The 16,803-nt window shown below is 40.4% G+C and overlaps 1 protein-coding gene across 1 annotated transcript in view; it reads right to left on the bottom strand.

Annotated features, from left to right (window-relative positions):
- Nucleotides 1-1,087: 1,087 nt before the first annotated feature.
- SHLD2 (shieldin complex subunit 2) overlaps nt 1,088-16,803 on the bottom strand; it is an 84,103-nt gene continuing 68,387 nt past the window's right edge. The window contains 3 exon segments of the mRNA XM_030333986.1: nt 1,088-2,348; nt 4,142-4,257; nt 11,494-11,722. Coding sequence (XP_030189846.1) covers nt 2,149-2,348; nt 4,142-4,257; nt 11,494-11,722 — 545 coding nt within the window. The 3' untranslated portion in view covers nt 1,088-2,148.

The raw sequence follows: 16,803 nt of genomic DNA on the forward strand, positions 1-16,803 counted from the left end.
CTAAAAGCAGGCCTTCTTATTTGTCTTTAAATTCCCAGTGCCGTGACCACAGTGAATTCTCAGTAAAAGTCTGCAGGGTGAATCATGTGTCCAATTTTGTTACACCTCTTGAAGATCAGAAACCCCACCCCTTAAAATACACCCCAAGATATAAAAGGAGATTTAGCACAGATGTCACTAGTGTGGAGAAAGGTGAGTGCTTCTAACAGCTGTTGGAGAAGTTGTCGGTTAATACCAAGTACGAATGGTTCTCGAAGACGGGAGAACTGTCCCTCTCAGCTGGACTGTCCAAAGATGAAAAATTAGATTTGCCTAAAATGTCTACAATGGGGTTGCCAGATACAGATGCTAGACTGGCTGACATTCTTAGGCTACCCAAGTGAATGTTATAAACATTTATGGAGTAGGTTAAATACAACTACTTGTACATCTCAGGTAAGGAATATATCTGGGAGCTGTGGCTCCCCTGATCCCAATTAAATAGATGATAATTTCCTCAGGACATAAGGAAGTCATTTTCAGCTTAAATAAGGGTTCATGGAAATATGTGTTAACCCATGAACTATGTACCCAACTCTGTGAAGGCAGATTAGTGTGACCTGCTGTTCTTGGTGTCACTTGAAATGGCTTAAAGACTTCTTCCCAACAAGGTGTGAAGATCCATCTACTCCAGGGAGCTATGCTTTGGTTGATAAAGGATTAGGCCGATTCTTGAGGACAAAGTGGGGAAGGGCAAGTTTAAGAGAATAGTGCTCTCGGTGGGCTTACACTGACTGGGCGCATTTTATATCGGAACTCCGGACTGGCTTCTACTGTGGTTATCACTGAAAGAGCATGGCTTAGAAGACATCAGCTCTGGGCTTGAGACTCATCCCCCATCACATGAATTATCCGGGAGAGCCAATTGTTTTGTTGTTTGAATTCCACTATCTCCAGTTACACATGGGGACAACTCTTTTTGTACCCACCTTACTGGGTGCTGGATAAAACCTTAGCAATCATTTCATTTAATCCCTTTACTTCCCCAGGAATTAACTCACCAAGTAAAGTACCTGTTCCTCCCCTACCCCCCTCCCCCTTTTTTTTTTTTTTTTTTTTTGGTCAAGGCTCCCTCCAAGGATTTGTTGAAAACTACTGACCTCCTCCACGGAAAGATGTGCTTCTGTATGTGTGCACTCTCTCACACACATTTTTGCATCTTATTTCTGGGAGGATCACAAAAGCCCTGAGGTTCATTTTTAGAAAAGCCAAATTTAAAAAAAAATCTAACAAACCCTGAATTAGAGAAAACAATTTCAATGAACCAAAAGAACTTTTAAAAGTACATGCACGGAAAAACAAACTGGTTCATTTAATTATGAATTTAGTTATTTTCCAGCAGTATTATCGCTCTACTAACCCTCAGCGTACTGCAAACGTCCGGGTCGAGCACCATCTCCTCATCAGTGACGACCACTTGACATGAGCTCCTTCTACAACCGTGAGAGCACAAACGGGTGTTTGTTACTATGTCAGTTCAGTAAGGTGATCGGATCCTAGAGATGAACTAGCAACGTGGCTCTCTTCCGCCGTTTATAAAAGGAGTTGAAGCAGGATCTTGTTGCCTTCATTTTCAAATGCTTCTTCTTAGACATGCTTGTCTTGAACTTGTCTAAACACAGGCTTAGGCAAACTAACCCATTATCATGTGTGGTTATAACCAAGGAAATCATTTCACATAGACAGTTTATTCAAGCAGGACTAAGGGAAAGCACGGAGAGTCTGTAAGCATGGCAGAAAAGCAACTCCCGAGGAAATGGCTTTCATCTGTGTCCTGTGGCCTTAGTATAGCTCTCGAATGGCGCAGGGACCCGTAGAGCAGACCTTTAATTCCCAGGACACTGCTGCATGTTGCCCTTATTACTAGAGCCTTCCTCTAGAAGCAGGAAAGGAAAAGGCCAAAAAACAAACAGAAAACCTCGCAGAATTCTCTTTGAAAAAAACTCTCAATTTATATATTGAACACAATTCTCTTTATTAAAAAAAAAAATTTTTTTTTTTTTTTTTTTTTTTTCAAAACCCAAGGAAAAGCCCTGCCAGACATTCATTTCAAGACACAAATCATTCCAGCGGTCCTCCTTGAAGTACCTGCGATTTCCTCACGTGGCCTCAGAGAAGGGCACTGGGCTCGGGCTTTGTGCCGTCCGGATAGACATCCAGGAGGGAGAACTCTTGCTGCAAGGGGAAGCTGTTTTCATCCAGCACAAAGAGGCTCTGCAGCTTCACCGCACAAGGCGCCCCTCCGCCTGCCAGCAGCGCGTGGAACAGGTCTGCGGCGACCATGCCGTACGTGACCTCTGACGAAGGGGCTGCGGAACGAGGAAACGCGCACAGCCTCAGCGTCCCTCCCGGGCGACGGAAACGCACAGGGCTAAGGGTTCACTGTTCCCCTTGGTTTCTCAAGCCCCGAACCCACTTTACAGTTAGTTCTCTTTCTACCCCTTCTCCTTCTAGACACGGGCGCTGAGGATACTCTAGAATTGATGACCCACAGTTCATGGACAGGCTGTTCAGACTGACGGCAGTTCCTACTCGGCACAGCTAAGGGCTTCTTAAAACAACAGAGGAAAAAGCGGACATTAACATCTTCTTAAGTCAAGTCTGAGACAAAAAGAGTGTGTCCGGGTCAGAAAAGAACTCTTATTTATCCAGTCTACAGCCCTTATCATATGTATAAATTTATATAACAAAACCCTGAAGCAGCTATGCAATGAGCATCAAATCTTCATAACAGAAAAATACTGAAATTATAGATATAGCTATGTCACTCTATGTTTGCACTTGTCCTATAGGCTTCCTTTTATTTTTTTAGGACACCAAATCCAGTTATTGAGCGGGGTGCCTCCATACTAGACTGACCAGGCACATGTCAAGCTACACTCGCTCCCTGACCAACACCACCAGCCTTTCTTGGATCGGGTCTACAGACTCCTGGGCAGCCAATCACAAATTTTTGGAAGTGAGAGAATTCTCTTAATGATACTTTTCTTTCTTTCTTTCTTTCTTTCTTTCTTTCTTTCTTTCTTTCTTTTTTTTGTTTTGTATTTTCACTTGGATAAGCTTAAAAGAAGTCAAGATTAGTGATCATTTGAATGGTCTGATGACCACTTTAGAATTGGTACCCACATGTTCCCTTAGGGTTACAATTTAATTAATGCCAGGAAGGACAACTTTGACTCTGTGGGCAAAACAGACATATATTTGATCTGAGGATGATGGTGCTTCTGTGAGAAACGAAGACTAACTGGTATTGTGCCTAAAATGAAGGGACGAGACTGAAAATACAACAAACAACCTTGAGAGAAGGCCTGAAAGAGCCAAAAGAATGCAAGTTAATAAAGACAGTGAATAAAAAAAGAACAGAGAGCCTTCCAGTTAGGATGTGAAAAGCTGGAAAGAACATGGCTCCAACCTTAACAGTTATTAGGAAAACTGAAGAAACTACAAAATCACAATTTACTGAGCCGCTAAGAAGGCAGAGGCAGTGAGACAGCCACACCCATCGAAGTGAGCGGGGACAGAACAGGAGTACAGGAGAGCTACAATTTTAATGACTTGCTAAAAGCCAAGTGTAGGCCAGTGCACAGGCGAGGGGAGTCCGTACCCTCAACTGTGCTTCTCGTCCCTACCAGGTGCTCACAAGCCTGGACTGAGGGCAGGACAGAGAGAAAGCTTCCAACCTGGTGAGGCCAGGAGAAGGGGAGAAGCGGCCACAAGGAAAACACAAACCACCCCCCACCCAGGACCCCTCCGCCCTCCTTTAAGGAACAAGAACCTTAAAGTGCTCCAGCAGGGACTGGCAAATCCTACTGCTCCAGTGCTGAAGATGGGAGAGGGGCGGGGAAGGTGAAAGAAAAATCCCCCCATTCCTGGGGGAGGAGCAGGAAACCGCCCAGGATCAAGACCATCAGGGGTGCCCTACTGCGGGGAGAGGGGCAGGTCTTATCTTCCAACTGACATCCCCTTTGTTTCCTTTTTACGTGGATAGAAAAAAGACCTTAATTTACAGCATAGTGTTCTTTCTGCTCCAGTATACTGTGGACACCCCTGAAATGAATGGTCTCACCAACAGCAGCCCCTGGACGGCGTGTTGATACCTTACCGACAACTCTGCTGAGCCAGTCAGGAGAAATGTTGAGTAGCATCTTCTCAATCAGCTCTGATCCTACATGGACGCACACCTTATGTACTCCATCAGTGATGGTCATTAAAGCTGGCCTACAAAAGAGCAAATAACACACGACCCTCAACAAGGTTTTCAAATTAAAGAAATGCTTAAATACAAGGTCATTTCAAAGAGCACTGGGTTTTTATTCAGAGTCCATTTTAATTCCTAAAATGACTCTAGGATGCTCTGAGACATCCTAGGAATAAGAGAAGGGCTTTTTTTTTTTTTTTTAAGTTTCAAACAATAAATGGATAAATTTGATTTATTCCAGATTCATTTTAAGATTTCAGATACTAATATAAGAAAACATATTTTTACACCGTTGTGTAAATTATTTTTAGAAATAAAAATAAAGATAATCACACATTTCAAAAATCACAATTTCAAGTCATTTTTCCCAACTGGGCTCTTTCCTGTCAGAACCAAACTATTAACCAAACTGTTCTGCACGTCACTAAACAGGGAACAAGATAAATCATTTCCAGTATGTCCTACAGCAGAATACTATGTGGGTGTTAAAAAGAATGAGGAAGGGTTATAAGTGCTATTAGGGAAGGAATGCCAGTCCTTAGATGGACTCTAAGGAACCAACGACATGAATAAAACTAAGTGAATATTATTCTATCTATGCATTTTTTATTTATTTGAGAGAGAGAACATGCAGGTAGGAGCAGGGGAGGAGTCGTGGTGGGGGGAGGGAGGGAGGGAGGGAGGGAGAGAGAGAGAGAGAGAGAGAGAGAGAGAGAGAGAGAATCCCAAGCAGGATCCACGCTCAGCCTGGAGCCCAATGGAGGACTTGATCTCATGACCCTGAGATCATGACCTGAGCTGAAATCAAGAGTTGGATGCTCAGCCAACTGAGCCACCCAGATGCCCCATCTATGTATTTTTATTTTTATTTTTTTTAATTTTTTTCAAATGTTTATTTATTTTTGAGACAGAGAGAGACAGAGCATGAACAGGGGAGGGGCAGAGAGAGAGGGAGACACAGAATCTGAAATGGGCTCCAGGCTCTGAGCTGTCAGCACAGAGCCCGACGCGGGGCTCGAACTGACAGACCGTGAGATCATGACCTGAGCCGAAGTTGGACGCTTAACCGACTGAGCCACCCAGGCGCCCCTGTATTTTTAAAGAAAGGACCAAAACCCATAAAATACCTAGGAATAAACCTAACCAAAGAGGTGAAAAATCTATGCGCTGAAAACTATAGAAATCTTGTAAAATTGAAAAAGACAAAAAAAATGGAAATACATTCCATGTTCATGGATTGGAAGAACAAATATTGTTAAAATGTCAATACTACCCAAAACAATCTACATATTCAATACAATCCCTATCAAAATAATATCAGCATTCTTCACAGAGCTAGAACAAACAATCCTAAAATGTGTATGGAACCAGAAAAGACCCTGAATAGCCAAAGCAATCCTGAAAAAGAAAACCAAAGCTGGAGGCATCACAATCCTGAACTTCAAGATGTATTACAAAGCTGTAATCACCAAGACAGCATGGTACTGGCATAAAAGCAGACACTTAGATCAATGGAACAGAATAGAGAACCCAGAAATGGACCCACAAACATATGGCCAACTAATCTTTGACAAAGCAGGGAAGAATATCCAATGGAATACAGTCTCTTCAGCAAAAGGTGTTGGGAAAACTGGACGGCGACATGCAAAAAATGAACCTGGACCACTTTCTTACACCATACACAAAAATAAACTCAAAATGGTTGAAAGATCTAAACCTAACACAGGAAGCCATCAAAATCCTAGAGTTTTGAGAAAGCAGGCAAAAACCTCTTTGACCTCAGCTGTAGTAACTTCTTACTAAACACGTCTCCGGAAGCGAGGGAAACAAAAGCAAAACTGAATTCTGGAACCTTGTCAAGATAAAAAGCTTCTGCACAGCGAAGGAAACAATCAGCAAAACTAAAAGGCAACCGACGGAATGGGAGAAGATATTTGCAAATGACATATCAGATAAAGGGCTAGTATCCAAAATCTATACAGAACTTATCAAACTCAACACCCAAAAAACAAATAATCCAGTGAAGAAATGGACAAAAGGCATGAATAGACACTTTTCCAAAGCAGACATCCAGATGGCTCACAGACCCATGAAAAACTGCTCAATATCACTCATCATCACAGAAATGAAAATTAAAACCACCATGAGATACCACCTCACACCAGTCAGAATGGCTAAAATTAACAACTCGGGCAACAACAGACGTTGGCAAGGATGCAGAGAAAGAGGATATCTTTTGCACTGCTGGTGGGAATGCAAGCTTGTGCAGTCACTCTGGAAAACAGTATGGAGGTTCCTCAAAAAGTTACAAATAGAACTACCCTATGACTCAGCAATTGAACTACTAGGTATTTATCTAAGGGATACAGGGATGCTGTTTTGAAGGGGCACATGCACCCCAATGTTTATAGCAGCACTATCGACAATAGCCAAAGTATGCAAAGAGCCCAAATTTCCATCGATGGACGAATGGATAAAGAAGATGTGGTATCTGTATACAATGGAATATTATTCAGTGATCAAAAAGAATGAAATCTTGCCATTTGCAACAGCGTGGATGGAACTAGAGGGTATTGTGCTAAGCGAAATTAGTCAGAGAAAGGCAAATATTATATGACTTCACTTATATGTGGAATGTAAGTTACAAAACAGATGAACATAAGGGAAGGGAAGCAAAAATAATATAAAAACAAGGAGGCGGGGAAACATAAGAGACTCTTAAATACAGAGAACAAACTGAGGGTTGCTGGAGTGGTTGTGGGGAGGGGATGGGCTAAATGGGTAAGGGACATTAAAGGGGAACACCTGTTGGGATGAGCACTGGGTGTTATACATAGGGGATGAATCACTGGAATCTACTCCTGAAATCATTATTGCACTATCTGCTAACTAACCTAGATAGAAATTAAAAAAAAAAAAAAAAGTGCTCATGTCCTTTAATAGAACGTTTCCTACAAGTACCCATAGGAAAATGGCAAAGGCCATGAGGACACAGAAAAAAAAAAGCTTTGCAGGAAAGCAAAAGCAATAGCTCTTAAACCACCACCAATAAAAGTTCAACCTTACTTCTCACTTGTAATGAGAGAAATACAGTTAAAGGGCCACTGAGGTTCCATTTGCAACTACTAGATGGTCGAGGAGCATGATTCTTGTTGGCAAGGTTGTGGGGCGATGGGTACTCTCATACATTGGTGCAGGAAGTATGGAATTGATCCGGTGTTGATGGAAGGCACTCTACCAGTATCTGCCAGCCCAGAAATTATCCTGCAGCCATACAATCACTCATAGGAGGGGCATTTGTCTCAGGACGTGCACTGCAATACTGTTAGCAGTTGCGTTACATTTGGACACATCACTGTCTACCCACAAGGCACCAATTAAATATATGCTGATCTATTCAGGTATGGAATATGAGGCAGCCAACTAAAAGTGTGAGGAAGCTCCCTAACTGCTGACATGCACTGATTTCCAAAGTGAAAATGATGAGATGGGGAGAGAGTGCTGTGTGTCGCAGGGGAGTGAAATCTGGGCAGGGACGCGCACAGCCTGTGTCTGGACGGAGGCCCAGGACACAGTGGGTGGGGGGAGGGAGGGAGGGGATATTGTCACAGTAAGGCTTTTGTATCTTTTAAACATTTCTATGTTGGTATTAGGAATGTCTTACACATTAAATTTTACATATTAAAAACAATTTTTAAAAATTAAAAAAAAAGAAAGGGATATACATGTGCTGGTGTTAGCATAATAAATTACTAGACGAATATACAAAAAACTTTGACAAGCATGGAATCAGCACTGGTGGTGGACGGGGTGGGTGGGGAGGAACTTTCTGCTTTGTATCTTCCTCTACTGTTCGCATTTTTACCATGGCTATATTACCTCTTTTAAAAATAAATTGTAGGGGCGCCTGGGTGGCTCAGTCGGTTAAGCGTCCGACTTCAGCTCAGGTCACGATCTCGCGATCCGTGAGTTCGAGCCCCGCGTCGGGCTCTGGGCTGATGGCTCAGAGCCTGGAGCCTGCTTCCGATTCTGTGTCTCCCTCTCTCTCTGCCCCTCCCCCGTTCATACTCTGTCTCTCTCTGTCTCAAAAATAAATAAACGTTAAAAATAAATTATAAAAAATAAATTGAGAACAGGTTTTAGAAACAGACTCATTAATATAGAGGAATTTAACATAACAGCTAAACCACACTCCTGATTTTCCCCCTTTACCCACGTGATGATTCTAGGTCTTCCCTCTTTTTCACTCTACTCTTTCCCCCATGCTGTCTTTCCTCCTTCATTCTTTATTTCAGCAAATACACACTCAATATCTACTATGTGCCAAGCACCATGCTAAGCACTGGGTGCTTGCTAGGAAACAAGACAAATCTGGTTCCCTCACATGAGGAGCGTAAGAGTTTAGAGGGGCGAAAAGACAGCAAGCATTTTGACAGTGATGCCAAGATGATTCAACAGGGAGAGAATAGTCTCTGCAACAAATCATGCCGGGACAACCGGATATCCACATGTGAAAAAATGAAGTTGGACCCCTTCCTTATAATCCTTACAACTCAAAATACACTATGGACCTATATGTAAGAGTCAAAACCATAAAATTCTTACAAGTATAGGAGTAAATCTCCATGATCTCAGCTTAAGAATGATAGCTTTCTTAGCTACGATACCATTTAAAAGCACAAGCAACAAAAAGAAAAACACATAATAAAAAAATGTTGGCAAGGATGTGCAGAACTTCATATACTCTTGGTGAGAATGTAAAACTGGGCAACACCTTTGGAAAACAGTTTGGAAGTTCCTCAAACAGTTAAACATAGAGTTACCATACAACCCAACAATTCTAAAACGTACATTCACATGAAAATGTGTACACAAATGTTCACAGCAGTACTATTTATAGCAGCCAAAAGGTGGGGAGCAGTCCAAACGTTGAGTTGGGGGGGGTGCCTGCTAATGGAAATGGGGCTACTGGGGCCAGGGGTGATGAAAATGTCATAAAATTGACCATGGTGACAGCTGCATAACTCCGTGAATATACTAAAACCATGGATTGTATATCTTGGATGGGTTCATTTGATGCTACGTGAGTTCTACCCAATAAAGACGATTTTTAGAAAAGACAGAACACAACTAGACAAGTACAAATTGCAATGTGCACACGCCTGGTGCTGTAGCAGAAAATCGAGGGATTAGGAAGGCCTCCTGATGAAGTACCATTTGAACAGAGACGTGAGGGAGCCAGGCTGGTGGAATCAGGCAGAGGGAAGAACACGCAAGAAAGCCCACGGAGAAGAAGAACGAGTGTCCAAGAACTGCCCGAAGGCTGGGGTGGCTGGAACACAGCGAGCAGGGGGATGCGTGGCAGCAGACAAGGTTGCGGGTGCAACACGGGCACGACAGTGTAAGGGGAAACTCCTGGAAGGTGTTTAAGTGAGGCAGCGATCACCCAGTCAGCTGCGTAGAGAATGGGCTGGAGCGGGCAAAGGCAGAAGGAGACCAACCGAGAGACGATGCTGCTCTGACAGTTTGAGCAAGACATAGCAGCGGCTTGGACCAGGCCCACGTGCTGCTGGACCATGGTATCTAATGTTTCCACTAGAAAATCAGCTCCAAGTTGCAAGTAACCAACATAAAATGTGATTGATCCACTCACAGTATGGGACTGTCCTGCCATAGGAATGTTCATTAAGTATTTCATAAAAGACTTTTAAGTACAAGAAGTATGCTTGTATCAATCAATATAACCTCCACAGCACTAAGTATCAGGTGAACATACATAGACACCTGATAACTGCCTAATTGATGGAGTCTTTGAAAAATAACCAGAGCTTTTTCTTCTTCAGTTTGCTGAGTTATGTAGAGTCCTAAGTGATGATTTATGCGATGTTTTCTGAATTACATATGTGATAATTTGAAAGAACCTGTCATTTAATATCTCAAAGTTTTCTTTTAATCTGGATCCTAAACCTAAGAACAATTTAAAGACTTTTAAATAAATTTTTTAAAAAACCCAACTCTTACTTTGTCTATCAACATTCGAGTAACACAAAGAATTAGCACTACCTCTTCAATGCAGTATCGTTTAGGATTAGACCTTATGTACCTCATACTAGATTATACCATAATCGGGTGATATTGATATGTGAGGTCCTTCTCTTGAACAGTTATTCTTTAGACTGAATATTCAAAGTCTCTCTTCTCTTTAAGGGATATTTATTGGGTAATGTTTTTGTCCAATAAACAATATATTGATTAGGAACATTAAGAATGGCATAAAATAACATATATACTCTGTAAGGAGCCTTAACTGTTGATAAGAAATAAATTTTAATTAATTATGTTTCTTATATACCATGCATCTTAATTTAATTTTCTTTCTCATACAAGCAACCTTCAGAGTAAGAGCAAAATGTACTTACTTATTTATAAGGTTTATAGATTAAGCTTCTGAAAATGTTCTTAATGTATACCATGATAACATGCTGAATACATGTGCATTTAGTTTTTAGATACTGCAGTAGTTAGAAATAGAAAAGAGCATAAGACACTGATGGCTATTCTGTAAAGCCATATAATTTACAAGGTAAAAAGAAAAATATTATCCATGACTCTGAACATTTATTATTTGAAAAATGTGTTTTCCACTGAGCTGGTTTGCAATTTTACCAAAGAACATTTGCAATCCTTAATTTCTAATATAAAGTTGGAAAAACTAAGGCACAGAAAAGTTAAACATCTTATTAGCTTTCATAACTCAGAGGTTAGATCATAGAATACTTTTAACTTTTAAATTCCAATTATATGTTAAGGTAGGGAAATCAGTTTCTCATGAGCCATTTAGATCTTGGTTAAAAATATAAACCAAGTAAAAATTTTCTTCAGTATAGCTGCTTGGAGACAATAAAAACCTCCCAATTACTGCTTTTAAAAATTCCTGTTATGATTACTGGATAATTTTTGCTTTCATAAATAACCATTTGTCATTCAAGGGAAAAAAATGTATTCTCTTGGATTTAGCTCTAGTTAGTTCTCATAGGGTGATGGGCATTGAGGAGGGCACCTGTTGGGATGAGCACTGGGTGTTGTATGGAAACCAATTTGACAATAAATTTCATATATAAAAAAAAGAAACTTACAAAAAAAACAAAAAAAAAACAAAAAAAGAAAGTAAGAATTGATATATACGATTTGTTGGTCATTTCCGGTCCTCTAATAATAAATATCTTCCGTCCCACTGGCTTGCCTGGCTGCCTCACCTGTAGTACAGCTTCTTCATCGTAAAGGGCAAGCAGCTGTAGCACTGTTTATAGATCTTATTCCCATCAGTTTCCAGTTCCGATCCGCACTTTGCACAGCCAGTATATACGATGTCAGGAAGGGAAGAGAGGATGCTCCTCAGGGAGCTGTGGTCATTCAGAGTTATCTTCTGAGCTGCTGTAACAGGTATCACTAGCTCTAAAATCTGGGCTTTGATTAGAATCACTCCTACAAGAGACCAACAAAAAGACGTATTTATAAATGATAGGACCAAAATTATAACTGCAGTTTACAAACATGGTTAACGATATGGTTGATTCAGTTGCTTTTACAGTGAAGGATATCCCTGAGGACTCGCTTTTGGTCTTCTCTTTTGTTCACTCTTTCCCTGGACAATCTCACCCGCTTGCAACTTCAGTGTTTACTCTGGGAAGTGATGGGTGAGCTGCCGATAACTAAAAGTGAAGATTTATTTGGAGAGTTTGGTTACAGAGGTGGGTGTTTTCTTCCTCTCTGTTCTCTAGCATCATGCAAAATAAGGTCTATCCTTCTTTCAGGAGAAATTCCTTCAAACACTTGAAACCAGCTAATATACCCTCTTTCCCTGTCCTGTCTTTCTTCTGATCATTGCTAAAAGCCAAGTGGCAGGTCAGCTATTCTTTCAGTCTCTGCTTTATCCAAAATAATACACCACTAGCTTATCCTCTGTTTAAACTTTGTTTTTGTTTTTCAATTTCCTGCCCATCACCATCCATTCTCTGGGCATAGGTTACACAGCACATGAGCACCGAGAGTCTGCATTTACGAAATGTGTGACTCGCCAGGACATTGAGCATGTTCCTTGACTGCTCACTGGCTCATGCATTCACCTGTTAGACAAATACTGAGTATCTGGTATCTATCAGGCATTCCCTTTTCCTAATTCACCTTTGCCTTATTATATACTAGTGAGGTCTGTGAGTTCATCTGAGTTCATCTTCTCCCCTCCTCTCCAGATTTAGTTTAAAACCTTTATTTAAGCCTTTGGATTTGTTCTTCTTCATCCTTTTAGCAGGTAGTATACTCCAGGTCAGGAACTCATCCTTCTGGCTACCTATGCTCTTTTTGGGTTGTCTTCTTTAAGACGCCCACTAATGGTGACTTTCCTATTCCTAAGTCCTTCTGTTTGCTTTAGTCTTTTGGCACCCAAAGACTTTTCCAATCATGTCCTGTATCCCTACATGAATTGCAAGAATACGTAGTGGTCAGCATACTTAATAAACTACAGCAGACTCTACATCACACCTTTCCACAGACATGTTGAATCACTAAAACATTGATGAAAGAATTCAATAATTTTAGAAGAACACTAACATCACTCCTAACATTTTATAAATTTACACACCTCTATAAAAGAATTAAAAGTTCATTATTAATGTAGTTTCTGTTTCGAGGGGGCTTATAGCCTGCTGGGTACTGACATTCTGCTGATGGAAGGACCAGATACTGAGTAAGCATCTTCATTTCTTTATAAGGAGCCAGGCACAGCCTCACCCCGTCCAGCTTCTGTGAAGTTTTGTTAAGAGAACAGACTTTCTTAGGAAATTGTCCCATGTTAAGCTCCCTTTCTCCCTCCTTTTATTTAACTGAAACATGTCAGGAAAAAACTGCTTGTACTTCTATATACTCTATCCATTTCTGTCTTAAAAACACATAAACAATGAGAGAAACAATGAATTTAGCCCTCATAAGTGAACACAAAGAGAAGGAAAAATGGCTAAAAGGACCACTCTGAACACAGCCTAACCAGGGACTGACTGTACAGCACAAAGTCTCTGCATGGTTTAACAACGGGGAGTCCATCTCCAGAGTTTGCAAGGACATGCCCAATCCTCAGCCTCAGCCCCCAAACCAAATCTTCAGAGCTGTGAGCACCTATTTTGTTAGTGTTTATGATAGCCATTTTTATTTTAAAATCTACTTCTATGTCTTCAATTCCAGAAGGGAGCTGCTCTGTGTAAGCAGTAGATAATAGAGCTGACTTCTCCATGACACCAAGTTAAATGTAGCCCCTATTCTACCTGTGGCATACTTTCTTGCAGCAACCAGCTCCATAAGCCTATAGTGCTCTTGGAGGGCAGAGGAGGGGTGCATAAATATGAAGCAGTATAAAAATTTGTATATTCTATCATCTGTGTTCATCTTCCAGAAATGTTAATTTTTTAAGGTTTTATTTTTAAGTAATCTCTACACCCAACATGGTGCTCGAAGTCATGACCCCAAGATCAAGGGTTGCATGCTCTACTGACTGAGGCAGCCAGGCGCCCCCAGGAATATTAATTTAAATTAACTCTTAGTATTGGGATGCCTGGGTGGCTCAGTCAGTTACGCATCCGACTTTAGCTCAGGTCATAATCTCTCGGTTCATGAGTTTGAGCCCTGCATTGGGCTCTGTGCTGACAGCTCAGAGCCTGGGAGCCTGCTTTGAATTCTGTGTCTCCCTCTCTCTCTGCCCCTCGCCTGCTCACACTGTGTCTCTCTCAAAAGTAAACATTAAAAATTAAAAAAAATTAATTAACTGTTAGTATTAATAAATGTTGCAATGTAGAACTAGGTATATGGAGTTCTTCTCTAAGAATAAATCTCTGTATTCCATTAAAAGTTGGGTTTTTTGAGAGGTGTTACTGTTTTTGTTTTCCACTTGCATTCTCCTTAGACTTAATAATGGTCATATCTTGGAGAACATATATGCATACATATGTGAATTAACACTACACAAGTCAGAAAATTTTAATCTGGCATTTGGCCAACGTAGAAAAAGGGACTGGATTTATGCTCCCATCTTATGATATAATAAAAAATAAATATTTGATCTTTGTCCCTAGTTCCTGGCACAGAGCTCTAAAAAATGCTTGGATCTCCAAGTGATAAGAGTGACTTCTGTATACTAATAAGATGATGACGGGCGGCTGGGGGCCCATGGGCAGCTTCAGGTCTTGGTGGGGAAGGGGGCTGATGACCAGAAAGACCAAGGCATGGTTAGAGAGTTGGAACTTTCAGCTCCACCCCCCCAAACTCTGGGGAGTGGAAAGAGGTTGGAGATTGAATTAATCACAAACAGCCAGTGGTTTAATCAATCATGCCTACACAAGGAAACCTTGATAAAAGCCCTTAAACAAAAGGGTTCAAGGAGCTTCTGGGTTAATGAACATGTTGAGGTACTGGGAGAACCTGAAAAGGGTGGAGGCTCTGTGCCCCTTCATCCATACCTCGCCCTGTGCATCTCTTCCATTTGGCTGTTCCTGAGTTGTATCCTTTATACCAAACCACTAAACGCAAATAAAGAGTATTCCGGGGGCACCCGGGTGGTTCAGTTGATTAAGCGGCTGACTCTTGAGTTAGGCTCAGGTCATGATCTCACAGTTCAGTTTGTGAGATGGAGCCCTTGTGTCAGGCTCTGCATTGACAGCACCAGCACAGAGCCTGCTTGGTCTTCTCTCTCTCCCTCTCTCTCTCTGCCCCTCCTCTGCTCACACATGTCCTGTCTCTCTCTCAAAATAATAATTTTTTTTTTTTAATGGATACATTGGAGTTCATCAAGATTCAAAACTTAGGGCCTTCAAAAGACCTGGTTAAAAGAACAAGTGAGAAGACAAGTGATAGACTAGGAGAACATCTTTGCAAAGCATATATCTAATAAATAATTTTTATTCAGAATATAAAGAACTCTCAAAATTCAATAATAAGAAAATAATCAACCCTTGTTTTTTAAATGGGCACAAGATTTCAGTTGACACTTCATCAAAGAAGACATATGGATGGCAATGAAGTACATGAAAAGATGCTCAATATCATTAGCCAATAGGGAAATGCAAATTAAAACCACAACCACCTATCATTACCTAAATTAAAAAGAATGCTCATACCAAGCGTTGACGTGGATATGGGAAAAACAGAACTCCCACACACTGCTTGGTGGAAATGTAAAATGCTACAACTACTTTGGAAAACAGTTTGACGGTTTCTTAAAAAATTAAACACACATCTACCATACAATACAGCTATTTATTCAACTCCTAGGTACCTACCCAGCAAAAAAAGAAAGGACTATGTCCATCTAACACTTTATACATGAATGTTTATAGAAGCTTTACTTATAATAGCCAAGAACTGGAAACAACCCAGATGTCCATCAGCAGACGAACAGACAAATCGCAGTGCATTCATACAACAGAATAAAAAGGAATGAATTAGTCATATGCACAAAAGCAGAGATACATCTCAAAAGAATTTGCTTAAAGATGCCAAACAAAACAGTGTACATAATATATGATTCCATGTATAAAAAATCATAGAAAAGGCAAACTAATCTCTGGTGATAGAAAGCAGATTAATTGCCTAGAAGGATCAGGGGGCAGGCATGCGTGGAAGGGAGAGTTTACAAAGGGGCAGACTGGTGATGGTTTAACGACTGTGGTGATGGTTTCATGGGTTTCGTGTCAAAACTCACCAGTGTGAATGTGTATACTTCAAATAAGGGCAGTTTACTGTATGAAAATTATGCCCTAAAAACTCAGTTAAAAACCTTTTTAAATCTGACACTCTGAGCCGTATTTGAAAAGCACTCTGATAGATCCTCTGCTCTGCCTATGATACAACTTACACGTTTCTGTGGATGTACCAAAAGGGGGTATAGCATGCCAGCAAAAAGTCCCAGAAATAAACTTGAAAATCTTAGCATGTGATCTCTTAGGAGCTTCAAACCCATTTCATTTTGGAACAGATTCTTTTTTATTAGAATTGTAAAAATAATCTTATTTCACTTAAACCACACCTAGCATTTAATAAAATCTAAAACCATCTATAAGAATTCAGAAAATCACTCATGCAAACGGGAGAATAAAATTAAAACTTACTATCAAGATCCAAAGTTCCTGAGATATTCTTAAAAACTTAACCTACAAAAGCACCAAAAATGGTAATCTTATATAAATTCTGAGAAAAAAATTTGACCAATATTTTCTTCTTCATTAGAAATTTAAATTATGTAACAATAACCTACAGATACATTCCATTTTTTTCAACCCTCATTTCCCCTCTAAAAACAATTGCTACAATAACCACTAGAAAACATTCTATTAGTTTCCAAGATTGATGATCACTGACATTTACTGATTGATTATTGGCATTTAGCAACCTTAAATATAGCCTTGAATGCCATCTAATTTGTTATACCTTTAACTAGGAGTTAGCATACTTTTAGCATCATCTCTGTACTTAGGAAGCCAATGCAATTTATGAGAAGTATTTTCCACTTAACTTGTATCACT

The sequence above is a fragment of the Lynx canadensis genome, chromosome D2, assembly GCF_007474595.2.
Source record: "Lynx canadensis isolate LIC74 chromosome D2, mLynCan4.pri.v2, whole genome shotgun sequence".
NCBI lineage: Eukaryota > Metazoa > Chordata > Mammalia > Carnivora > Felidae > Lynx > Lynx canadensis.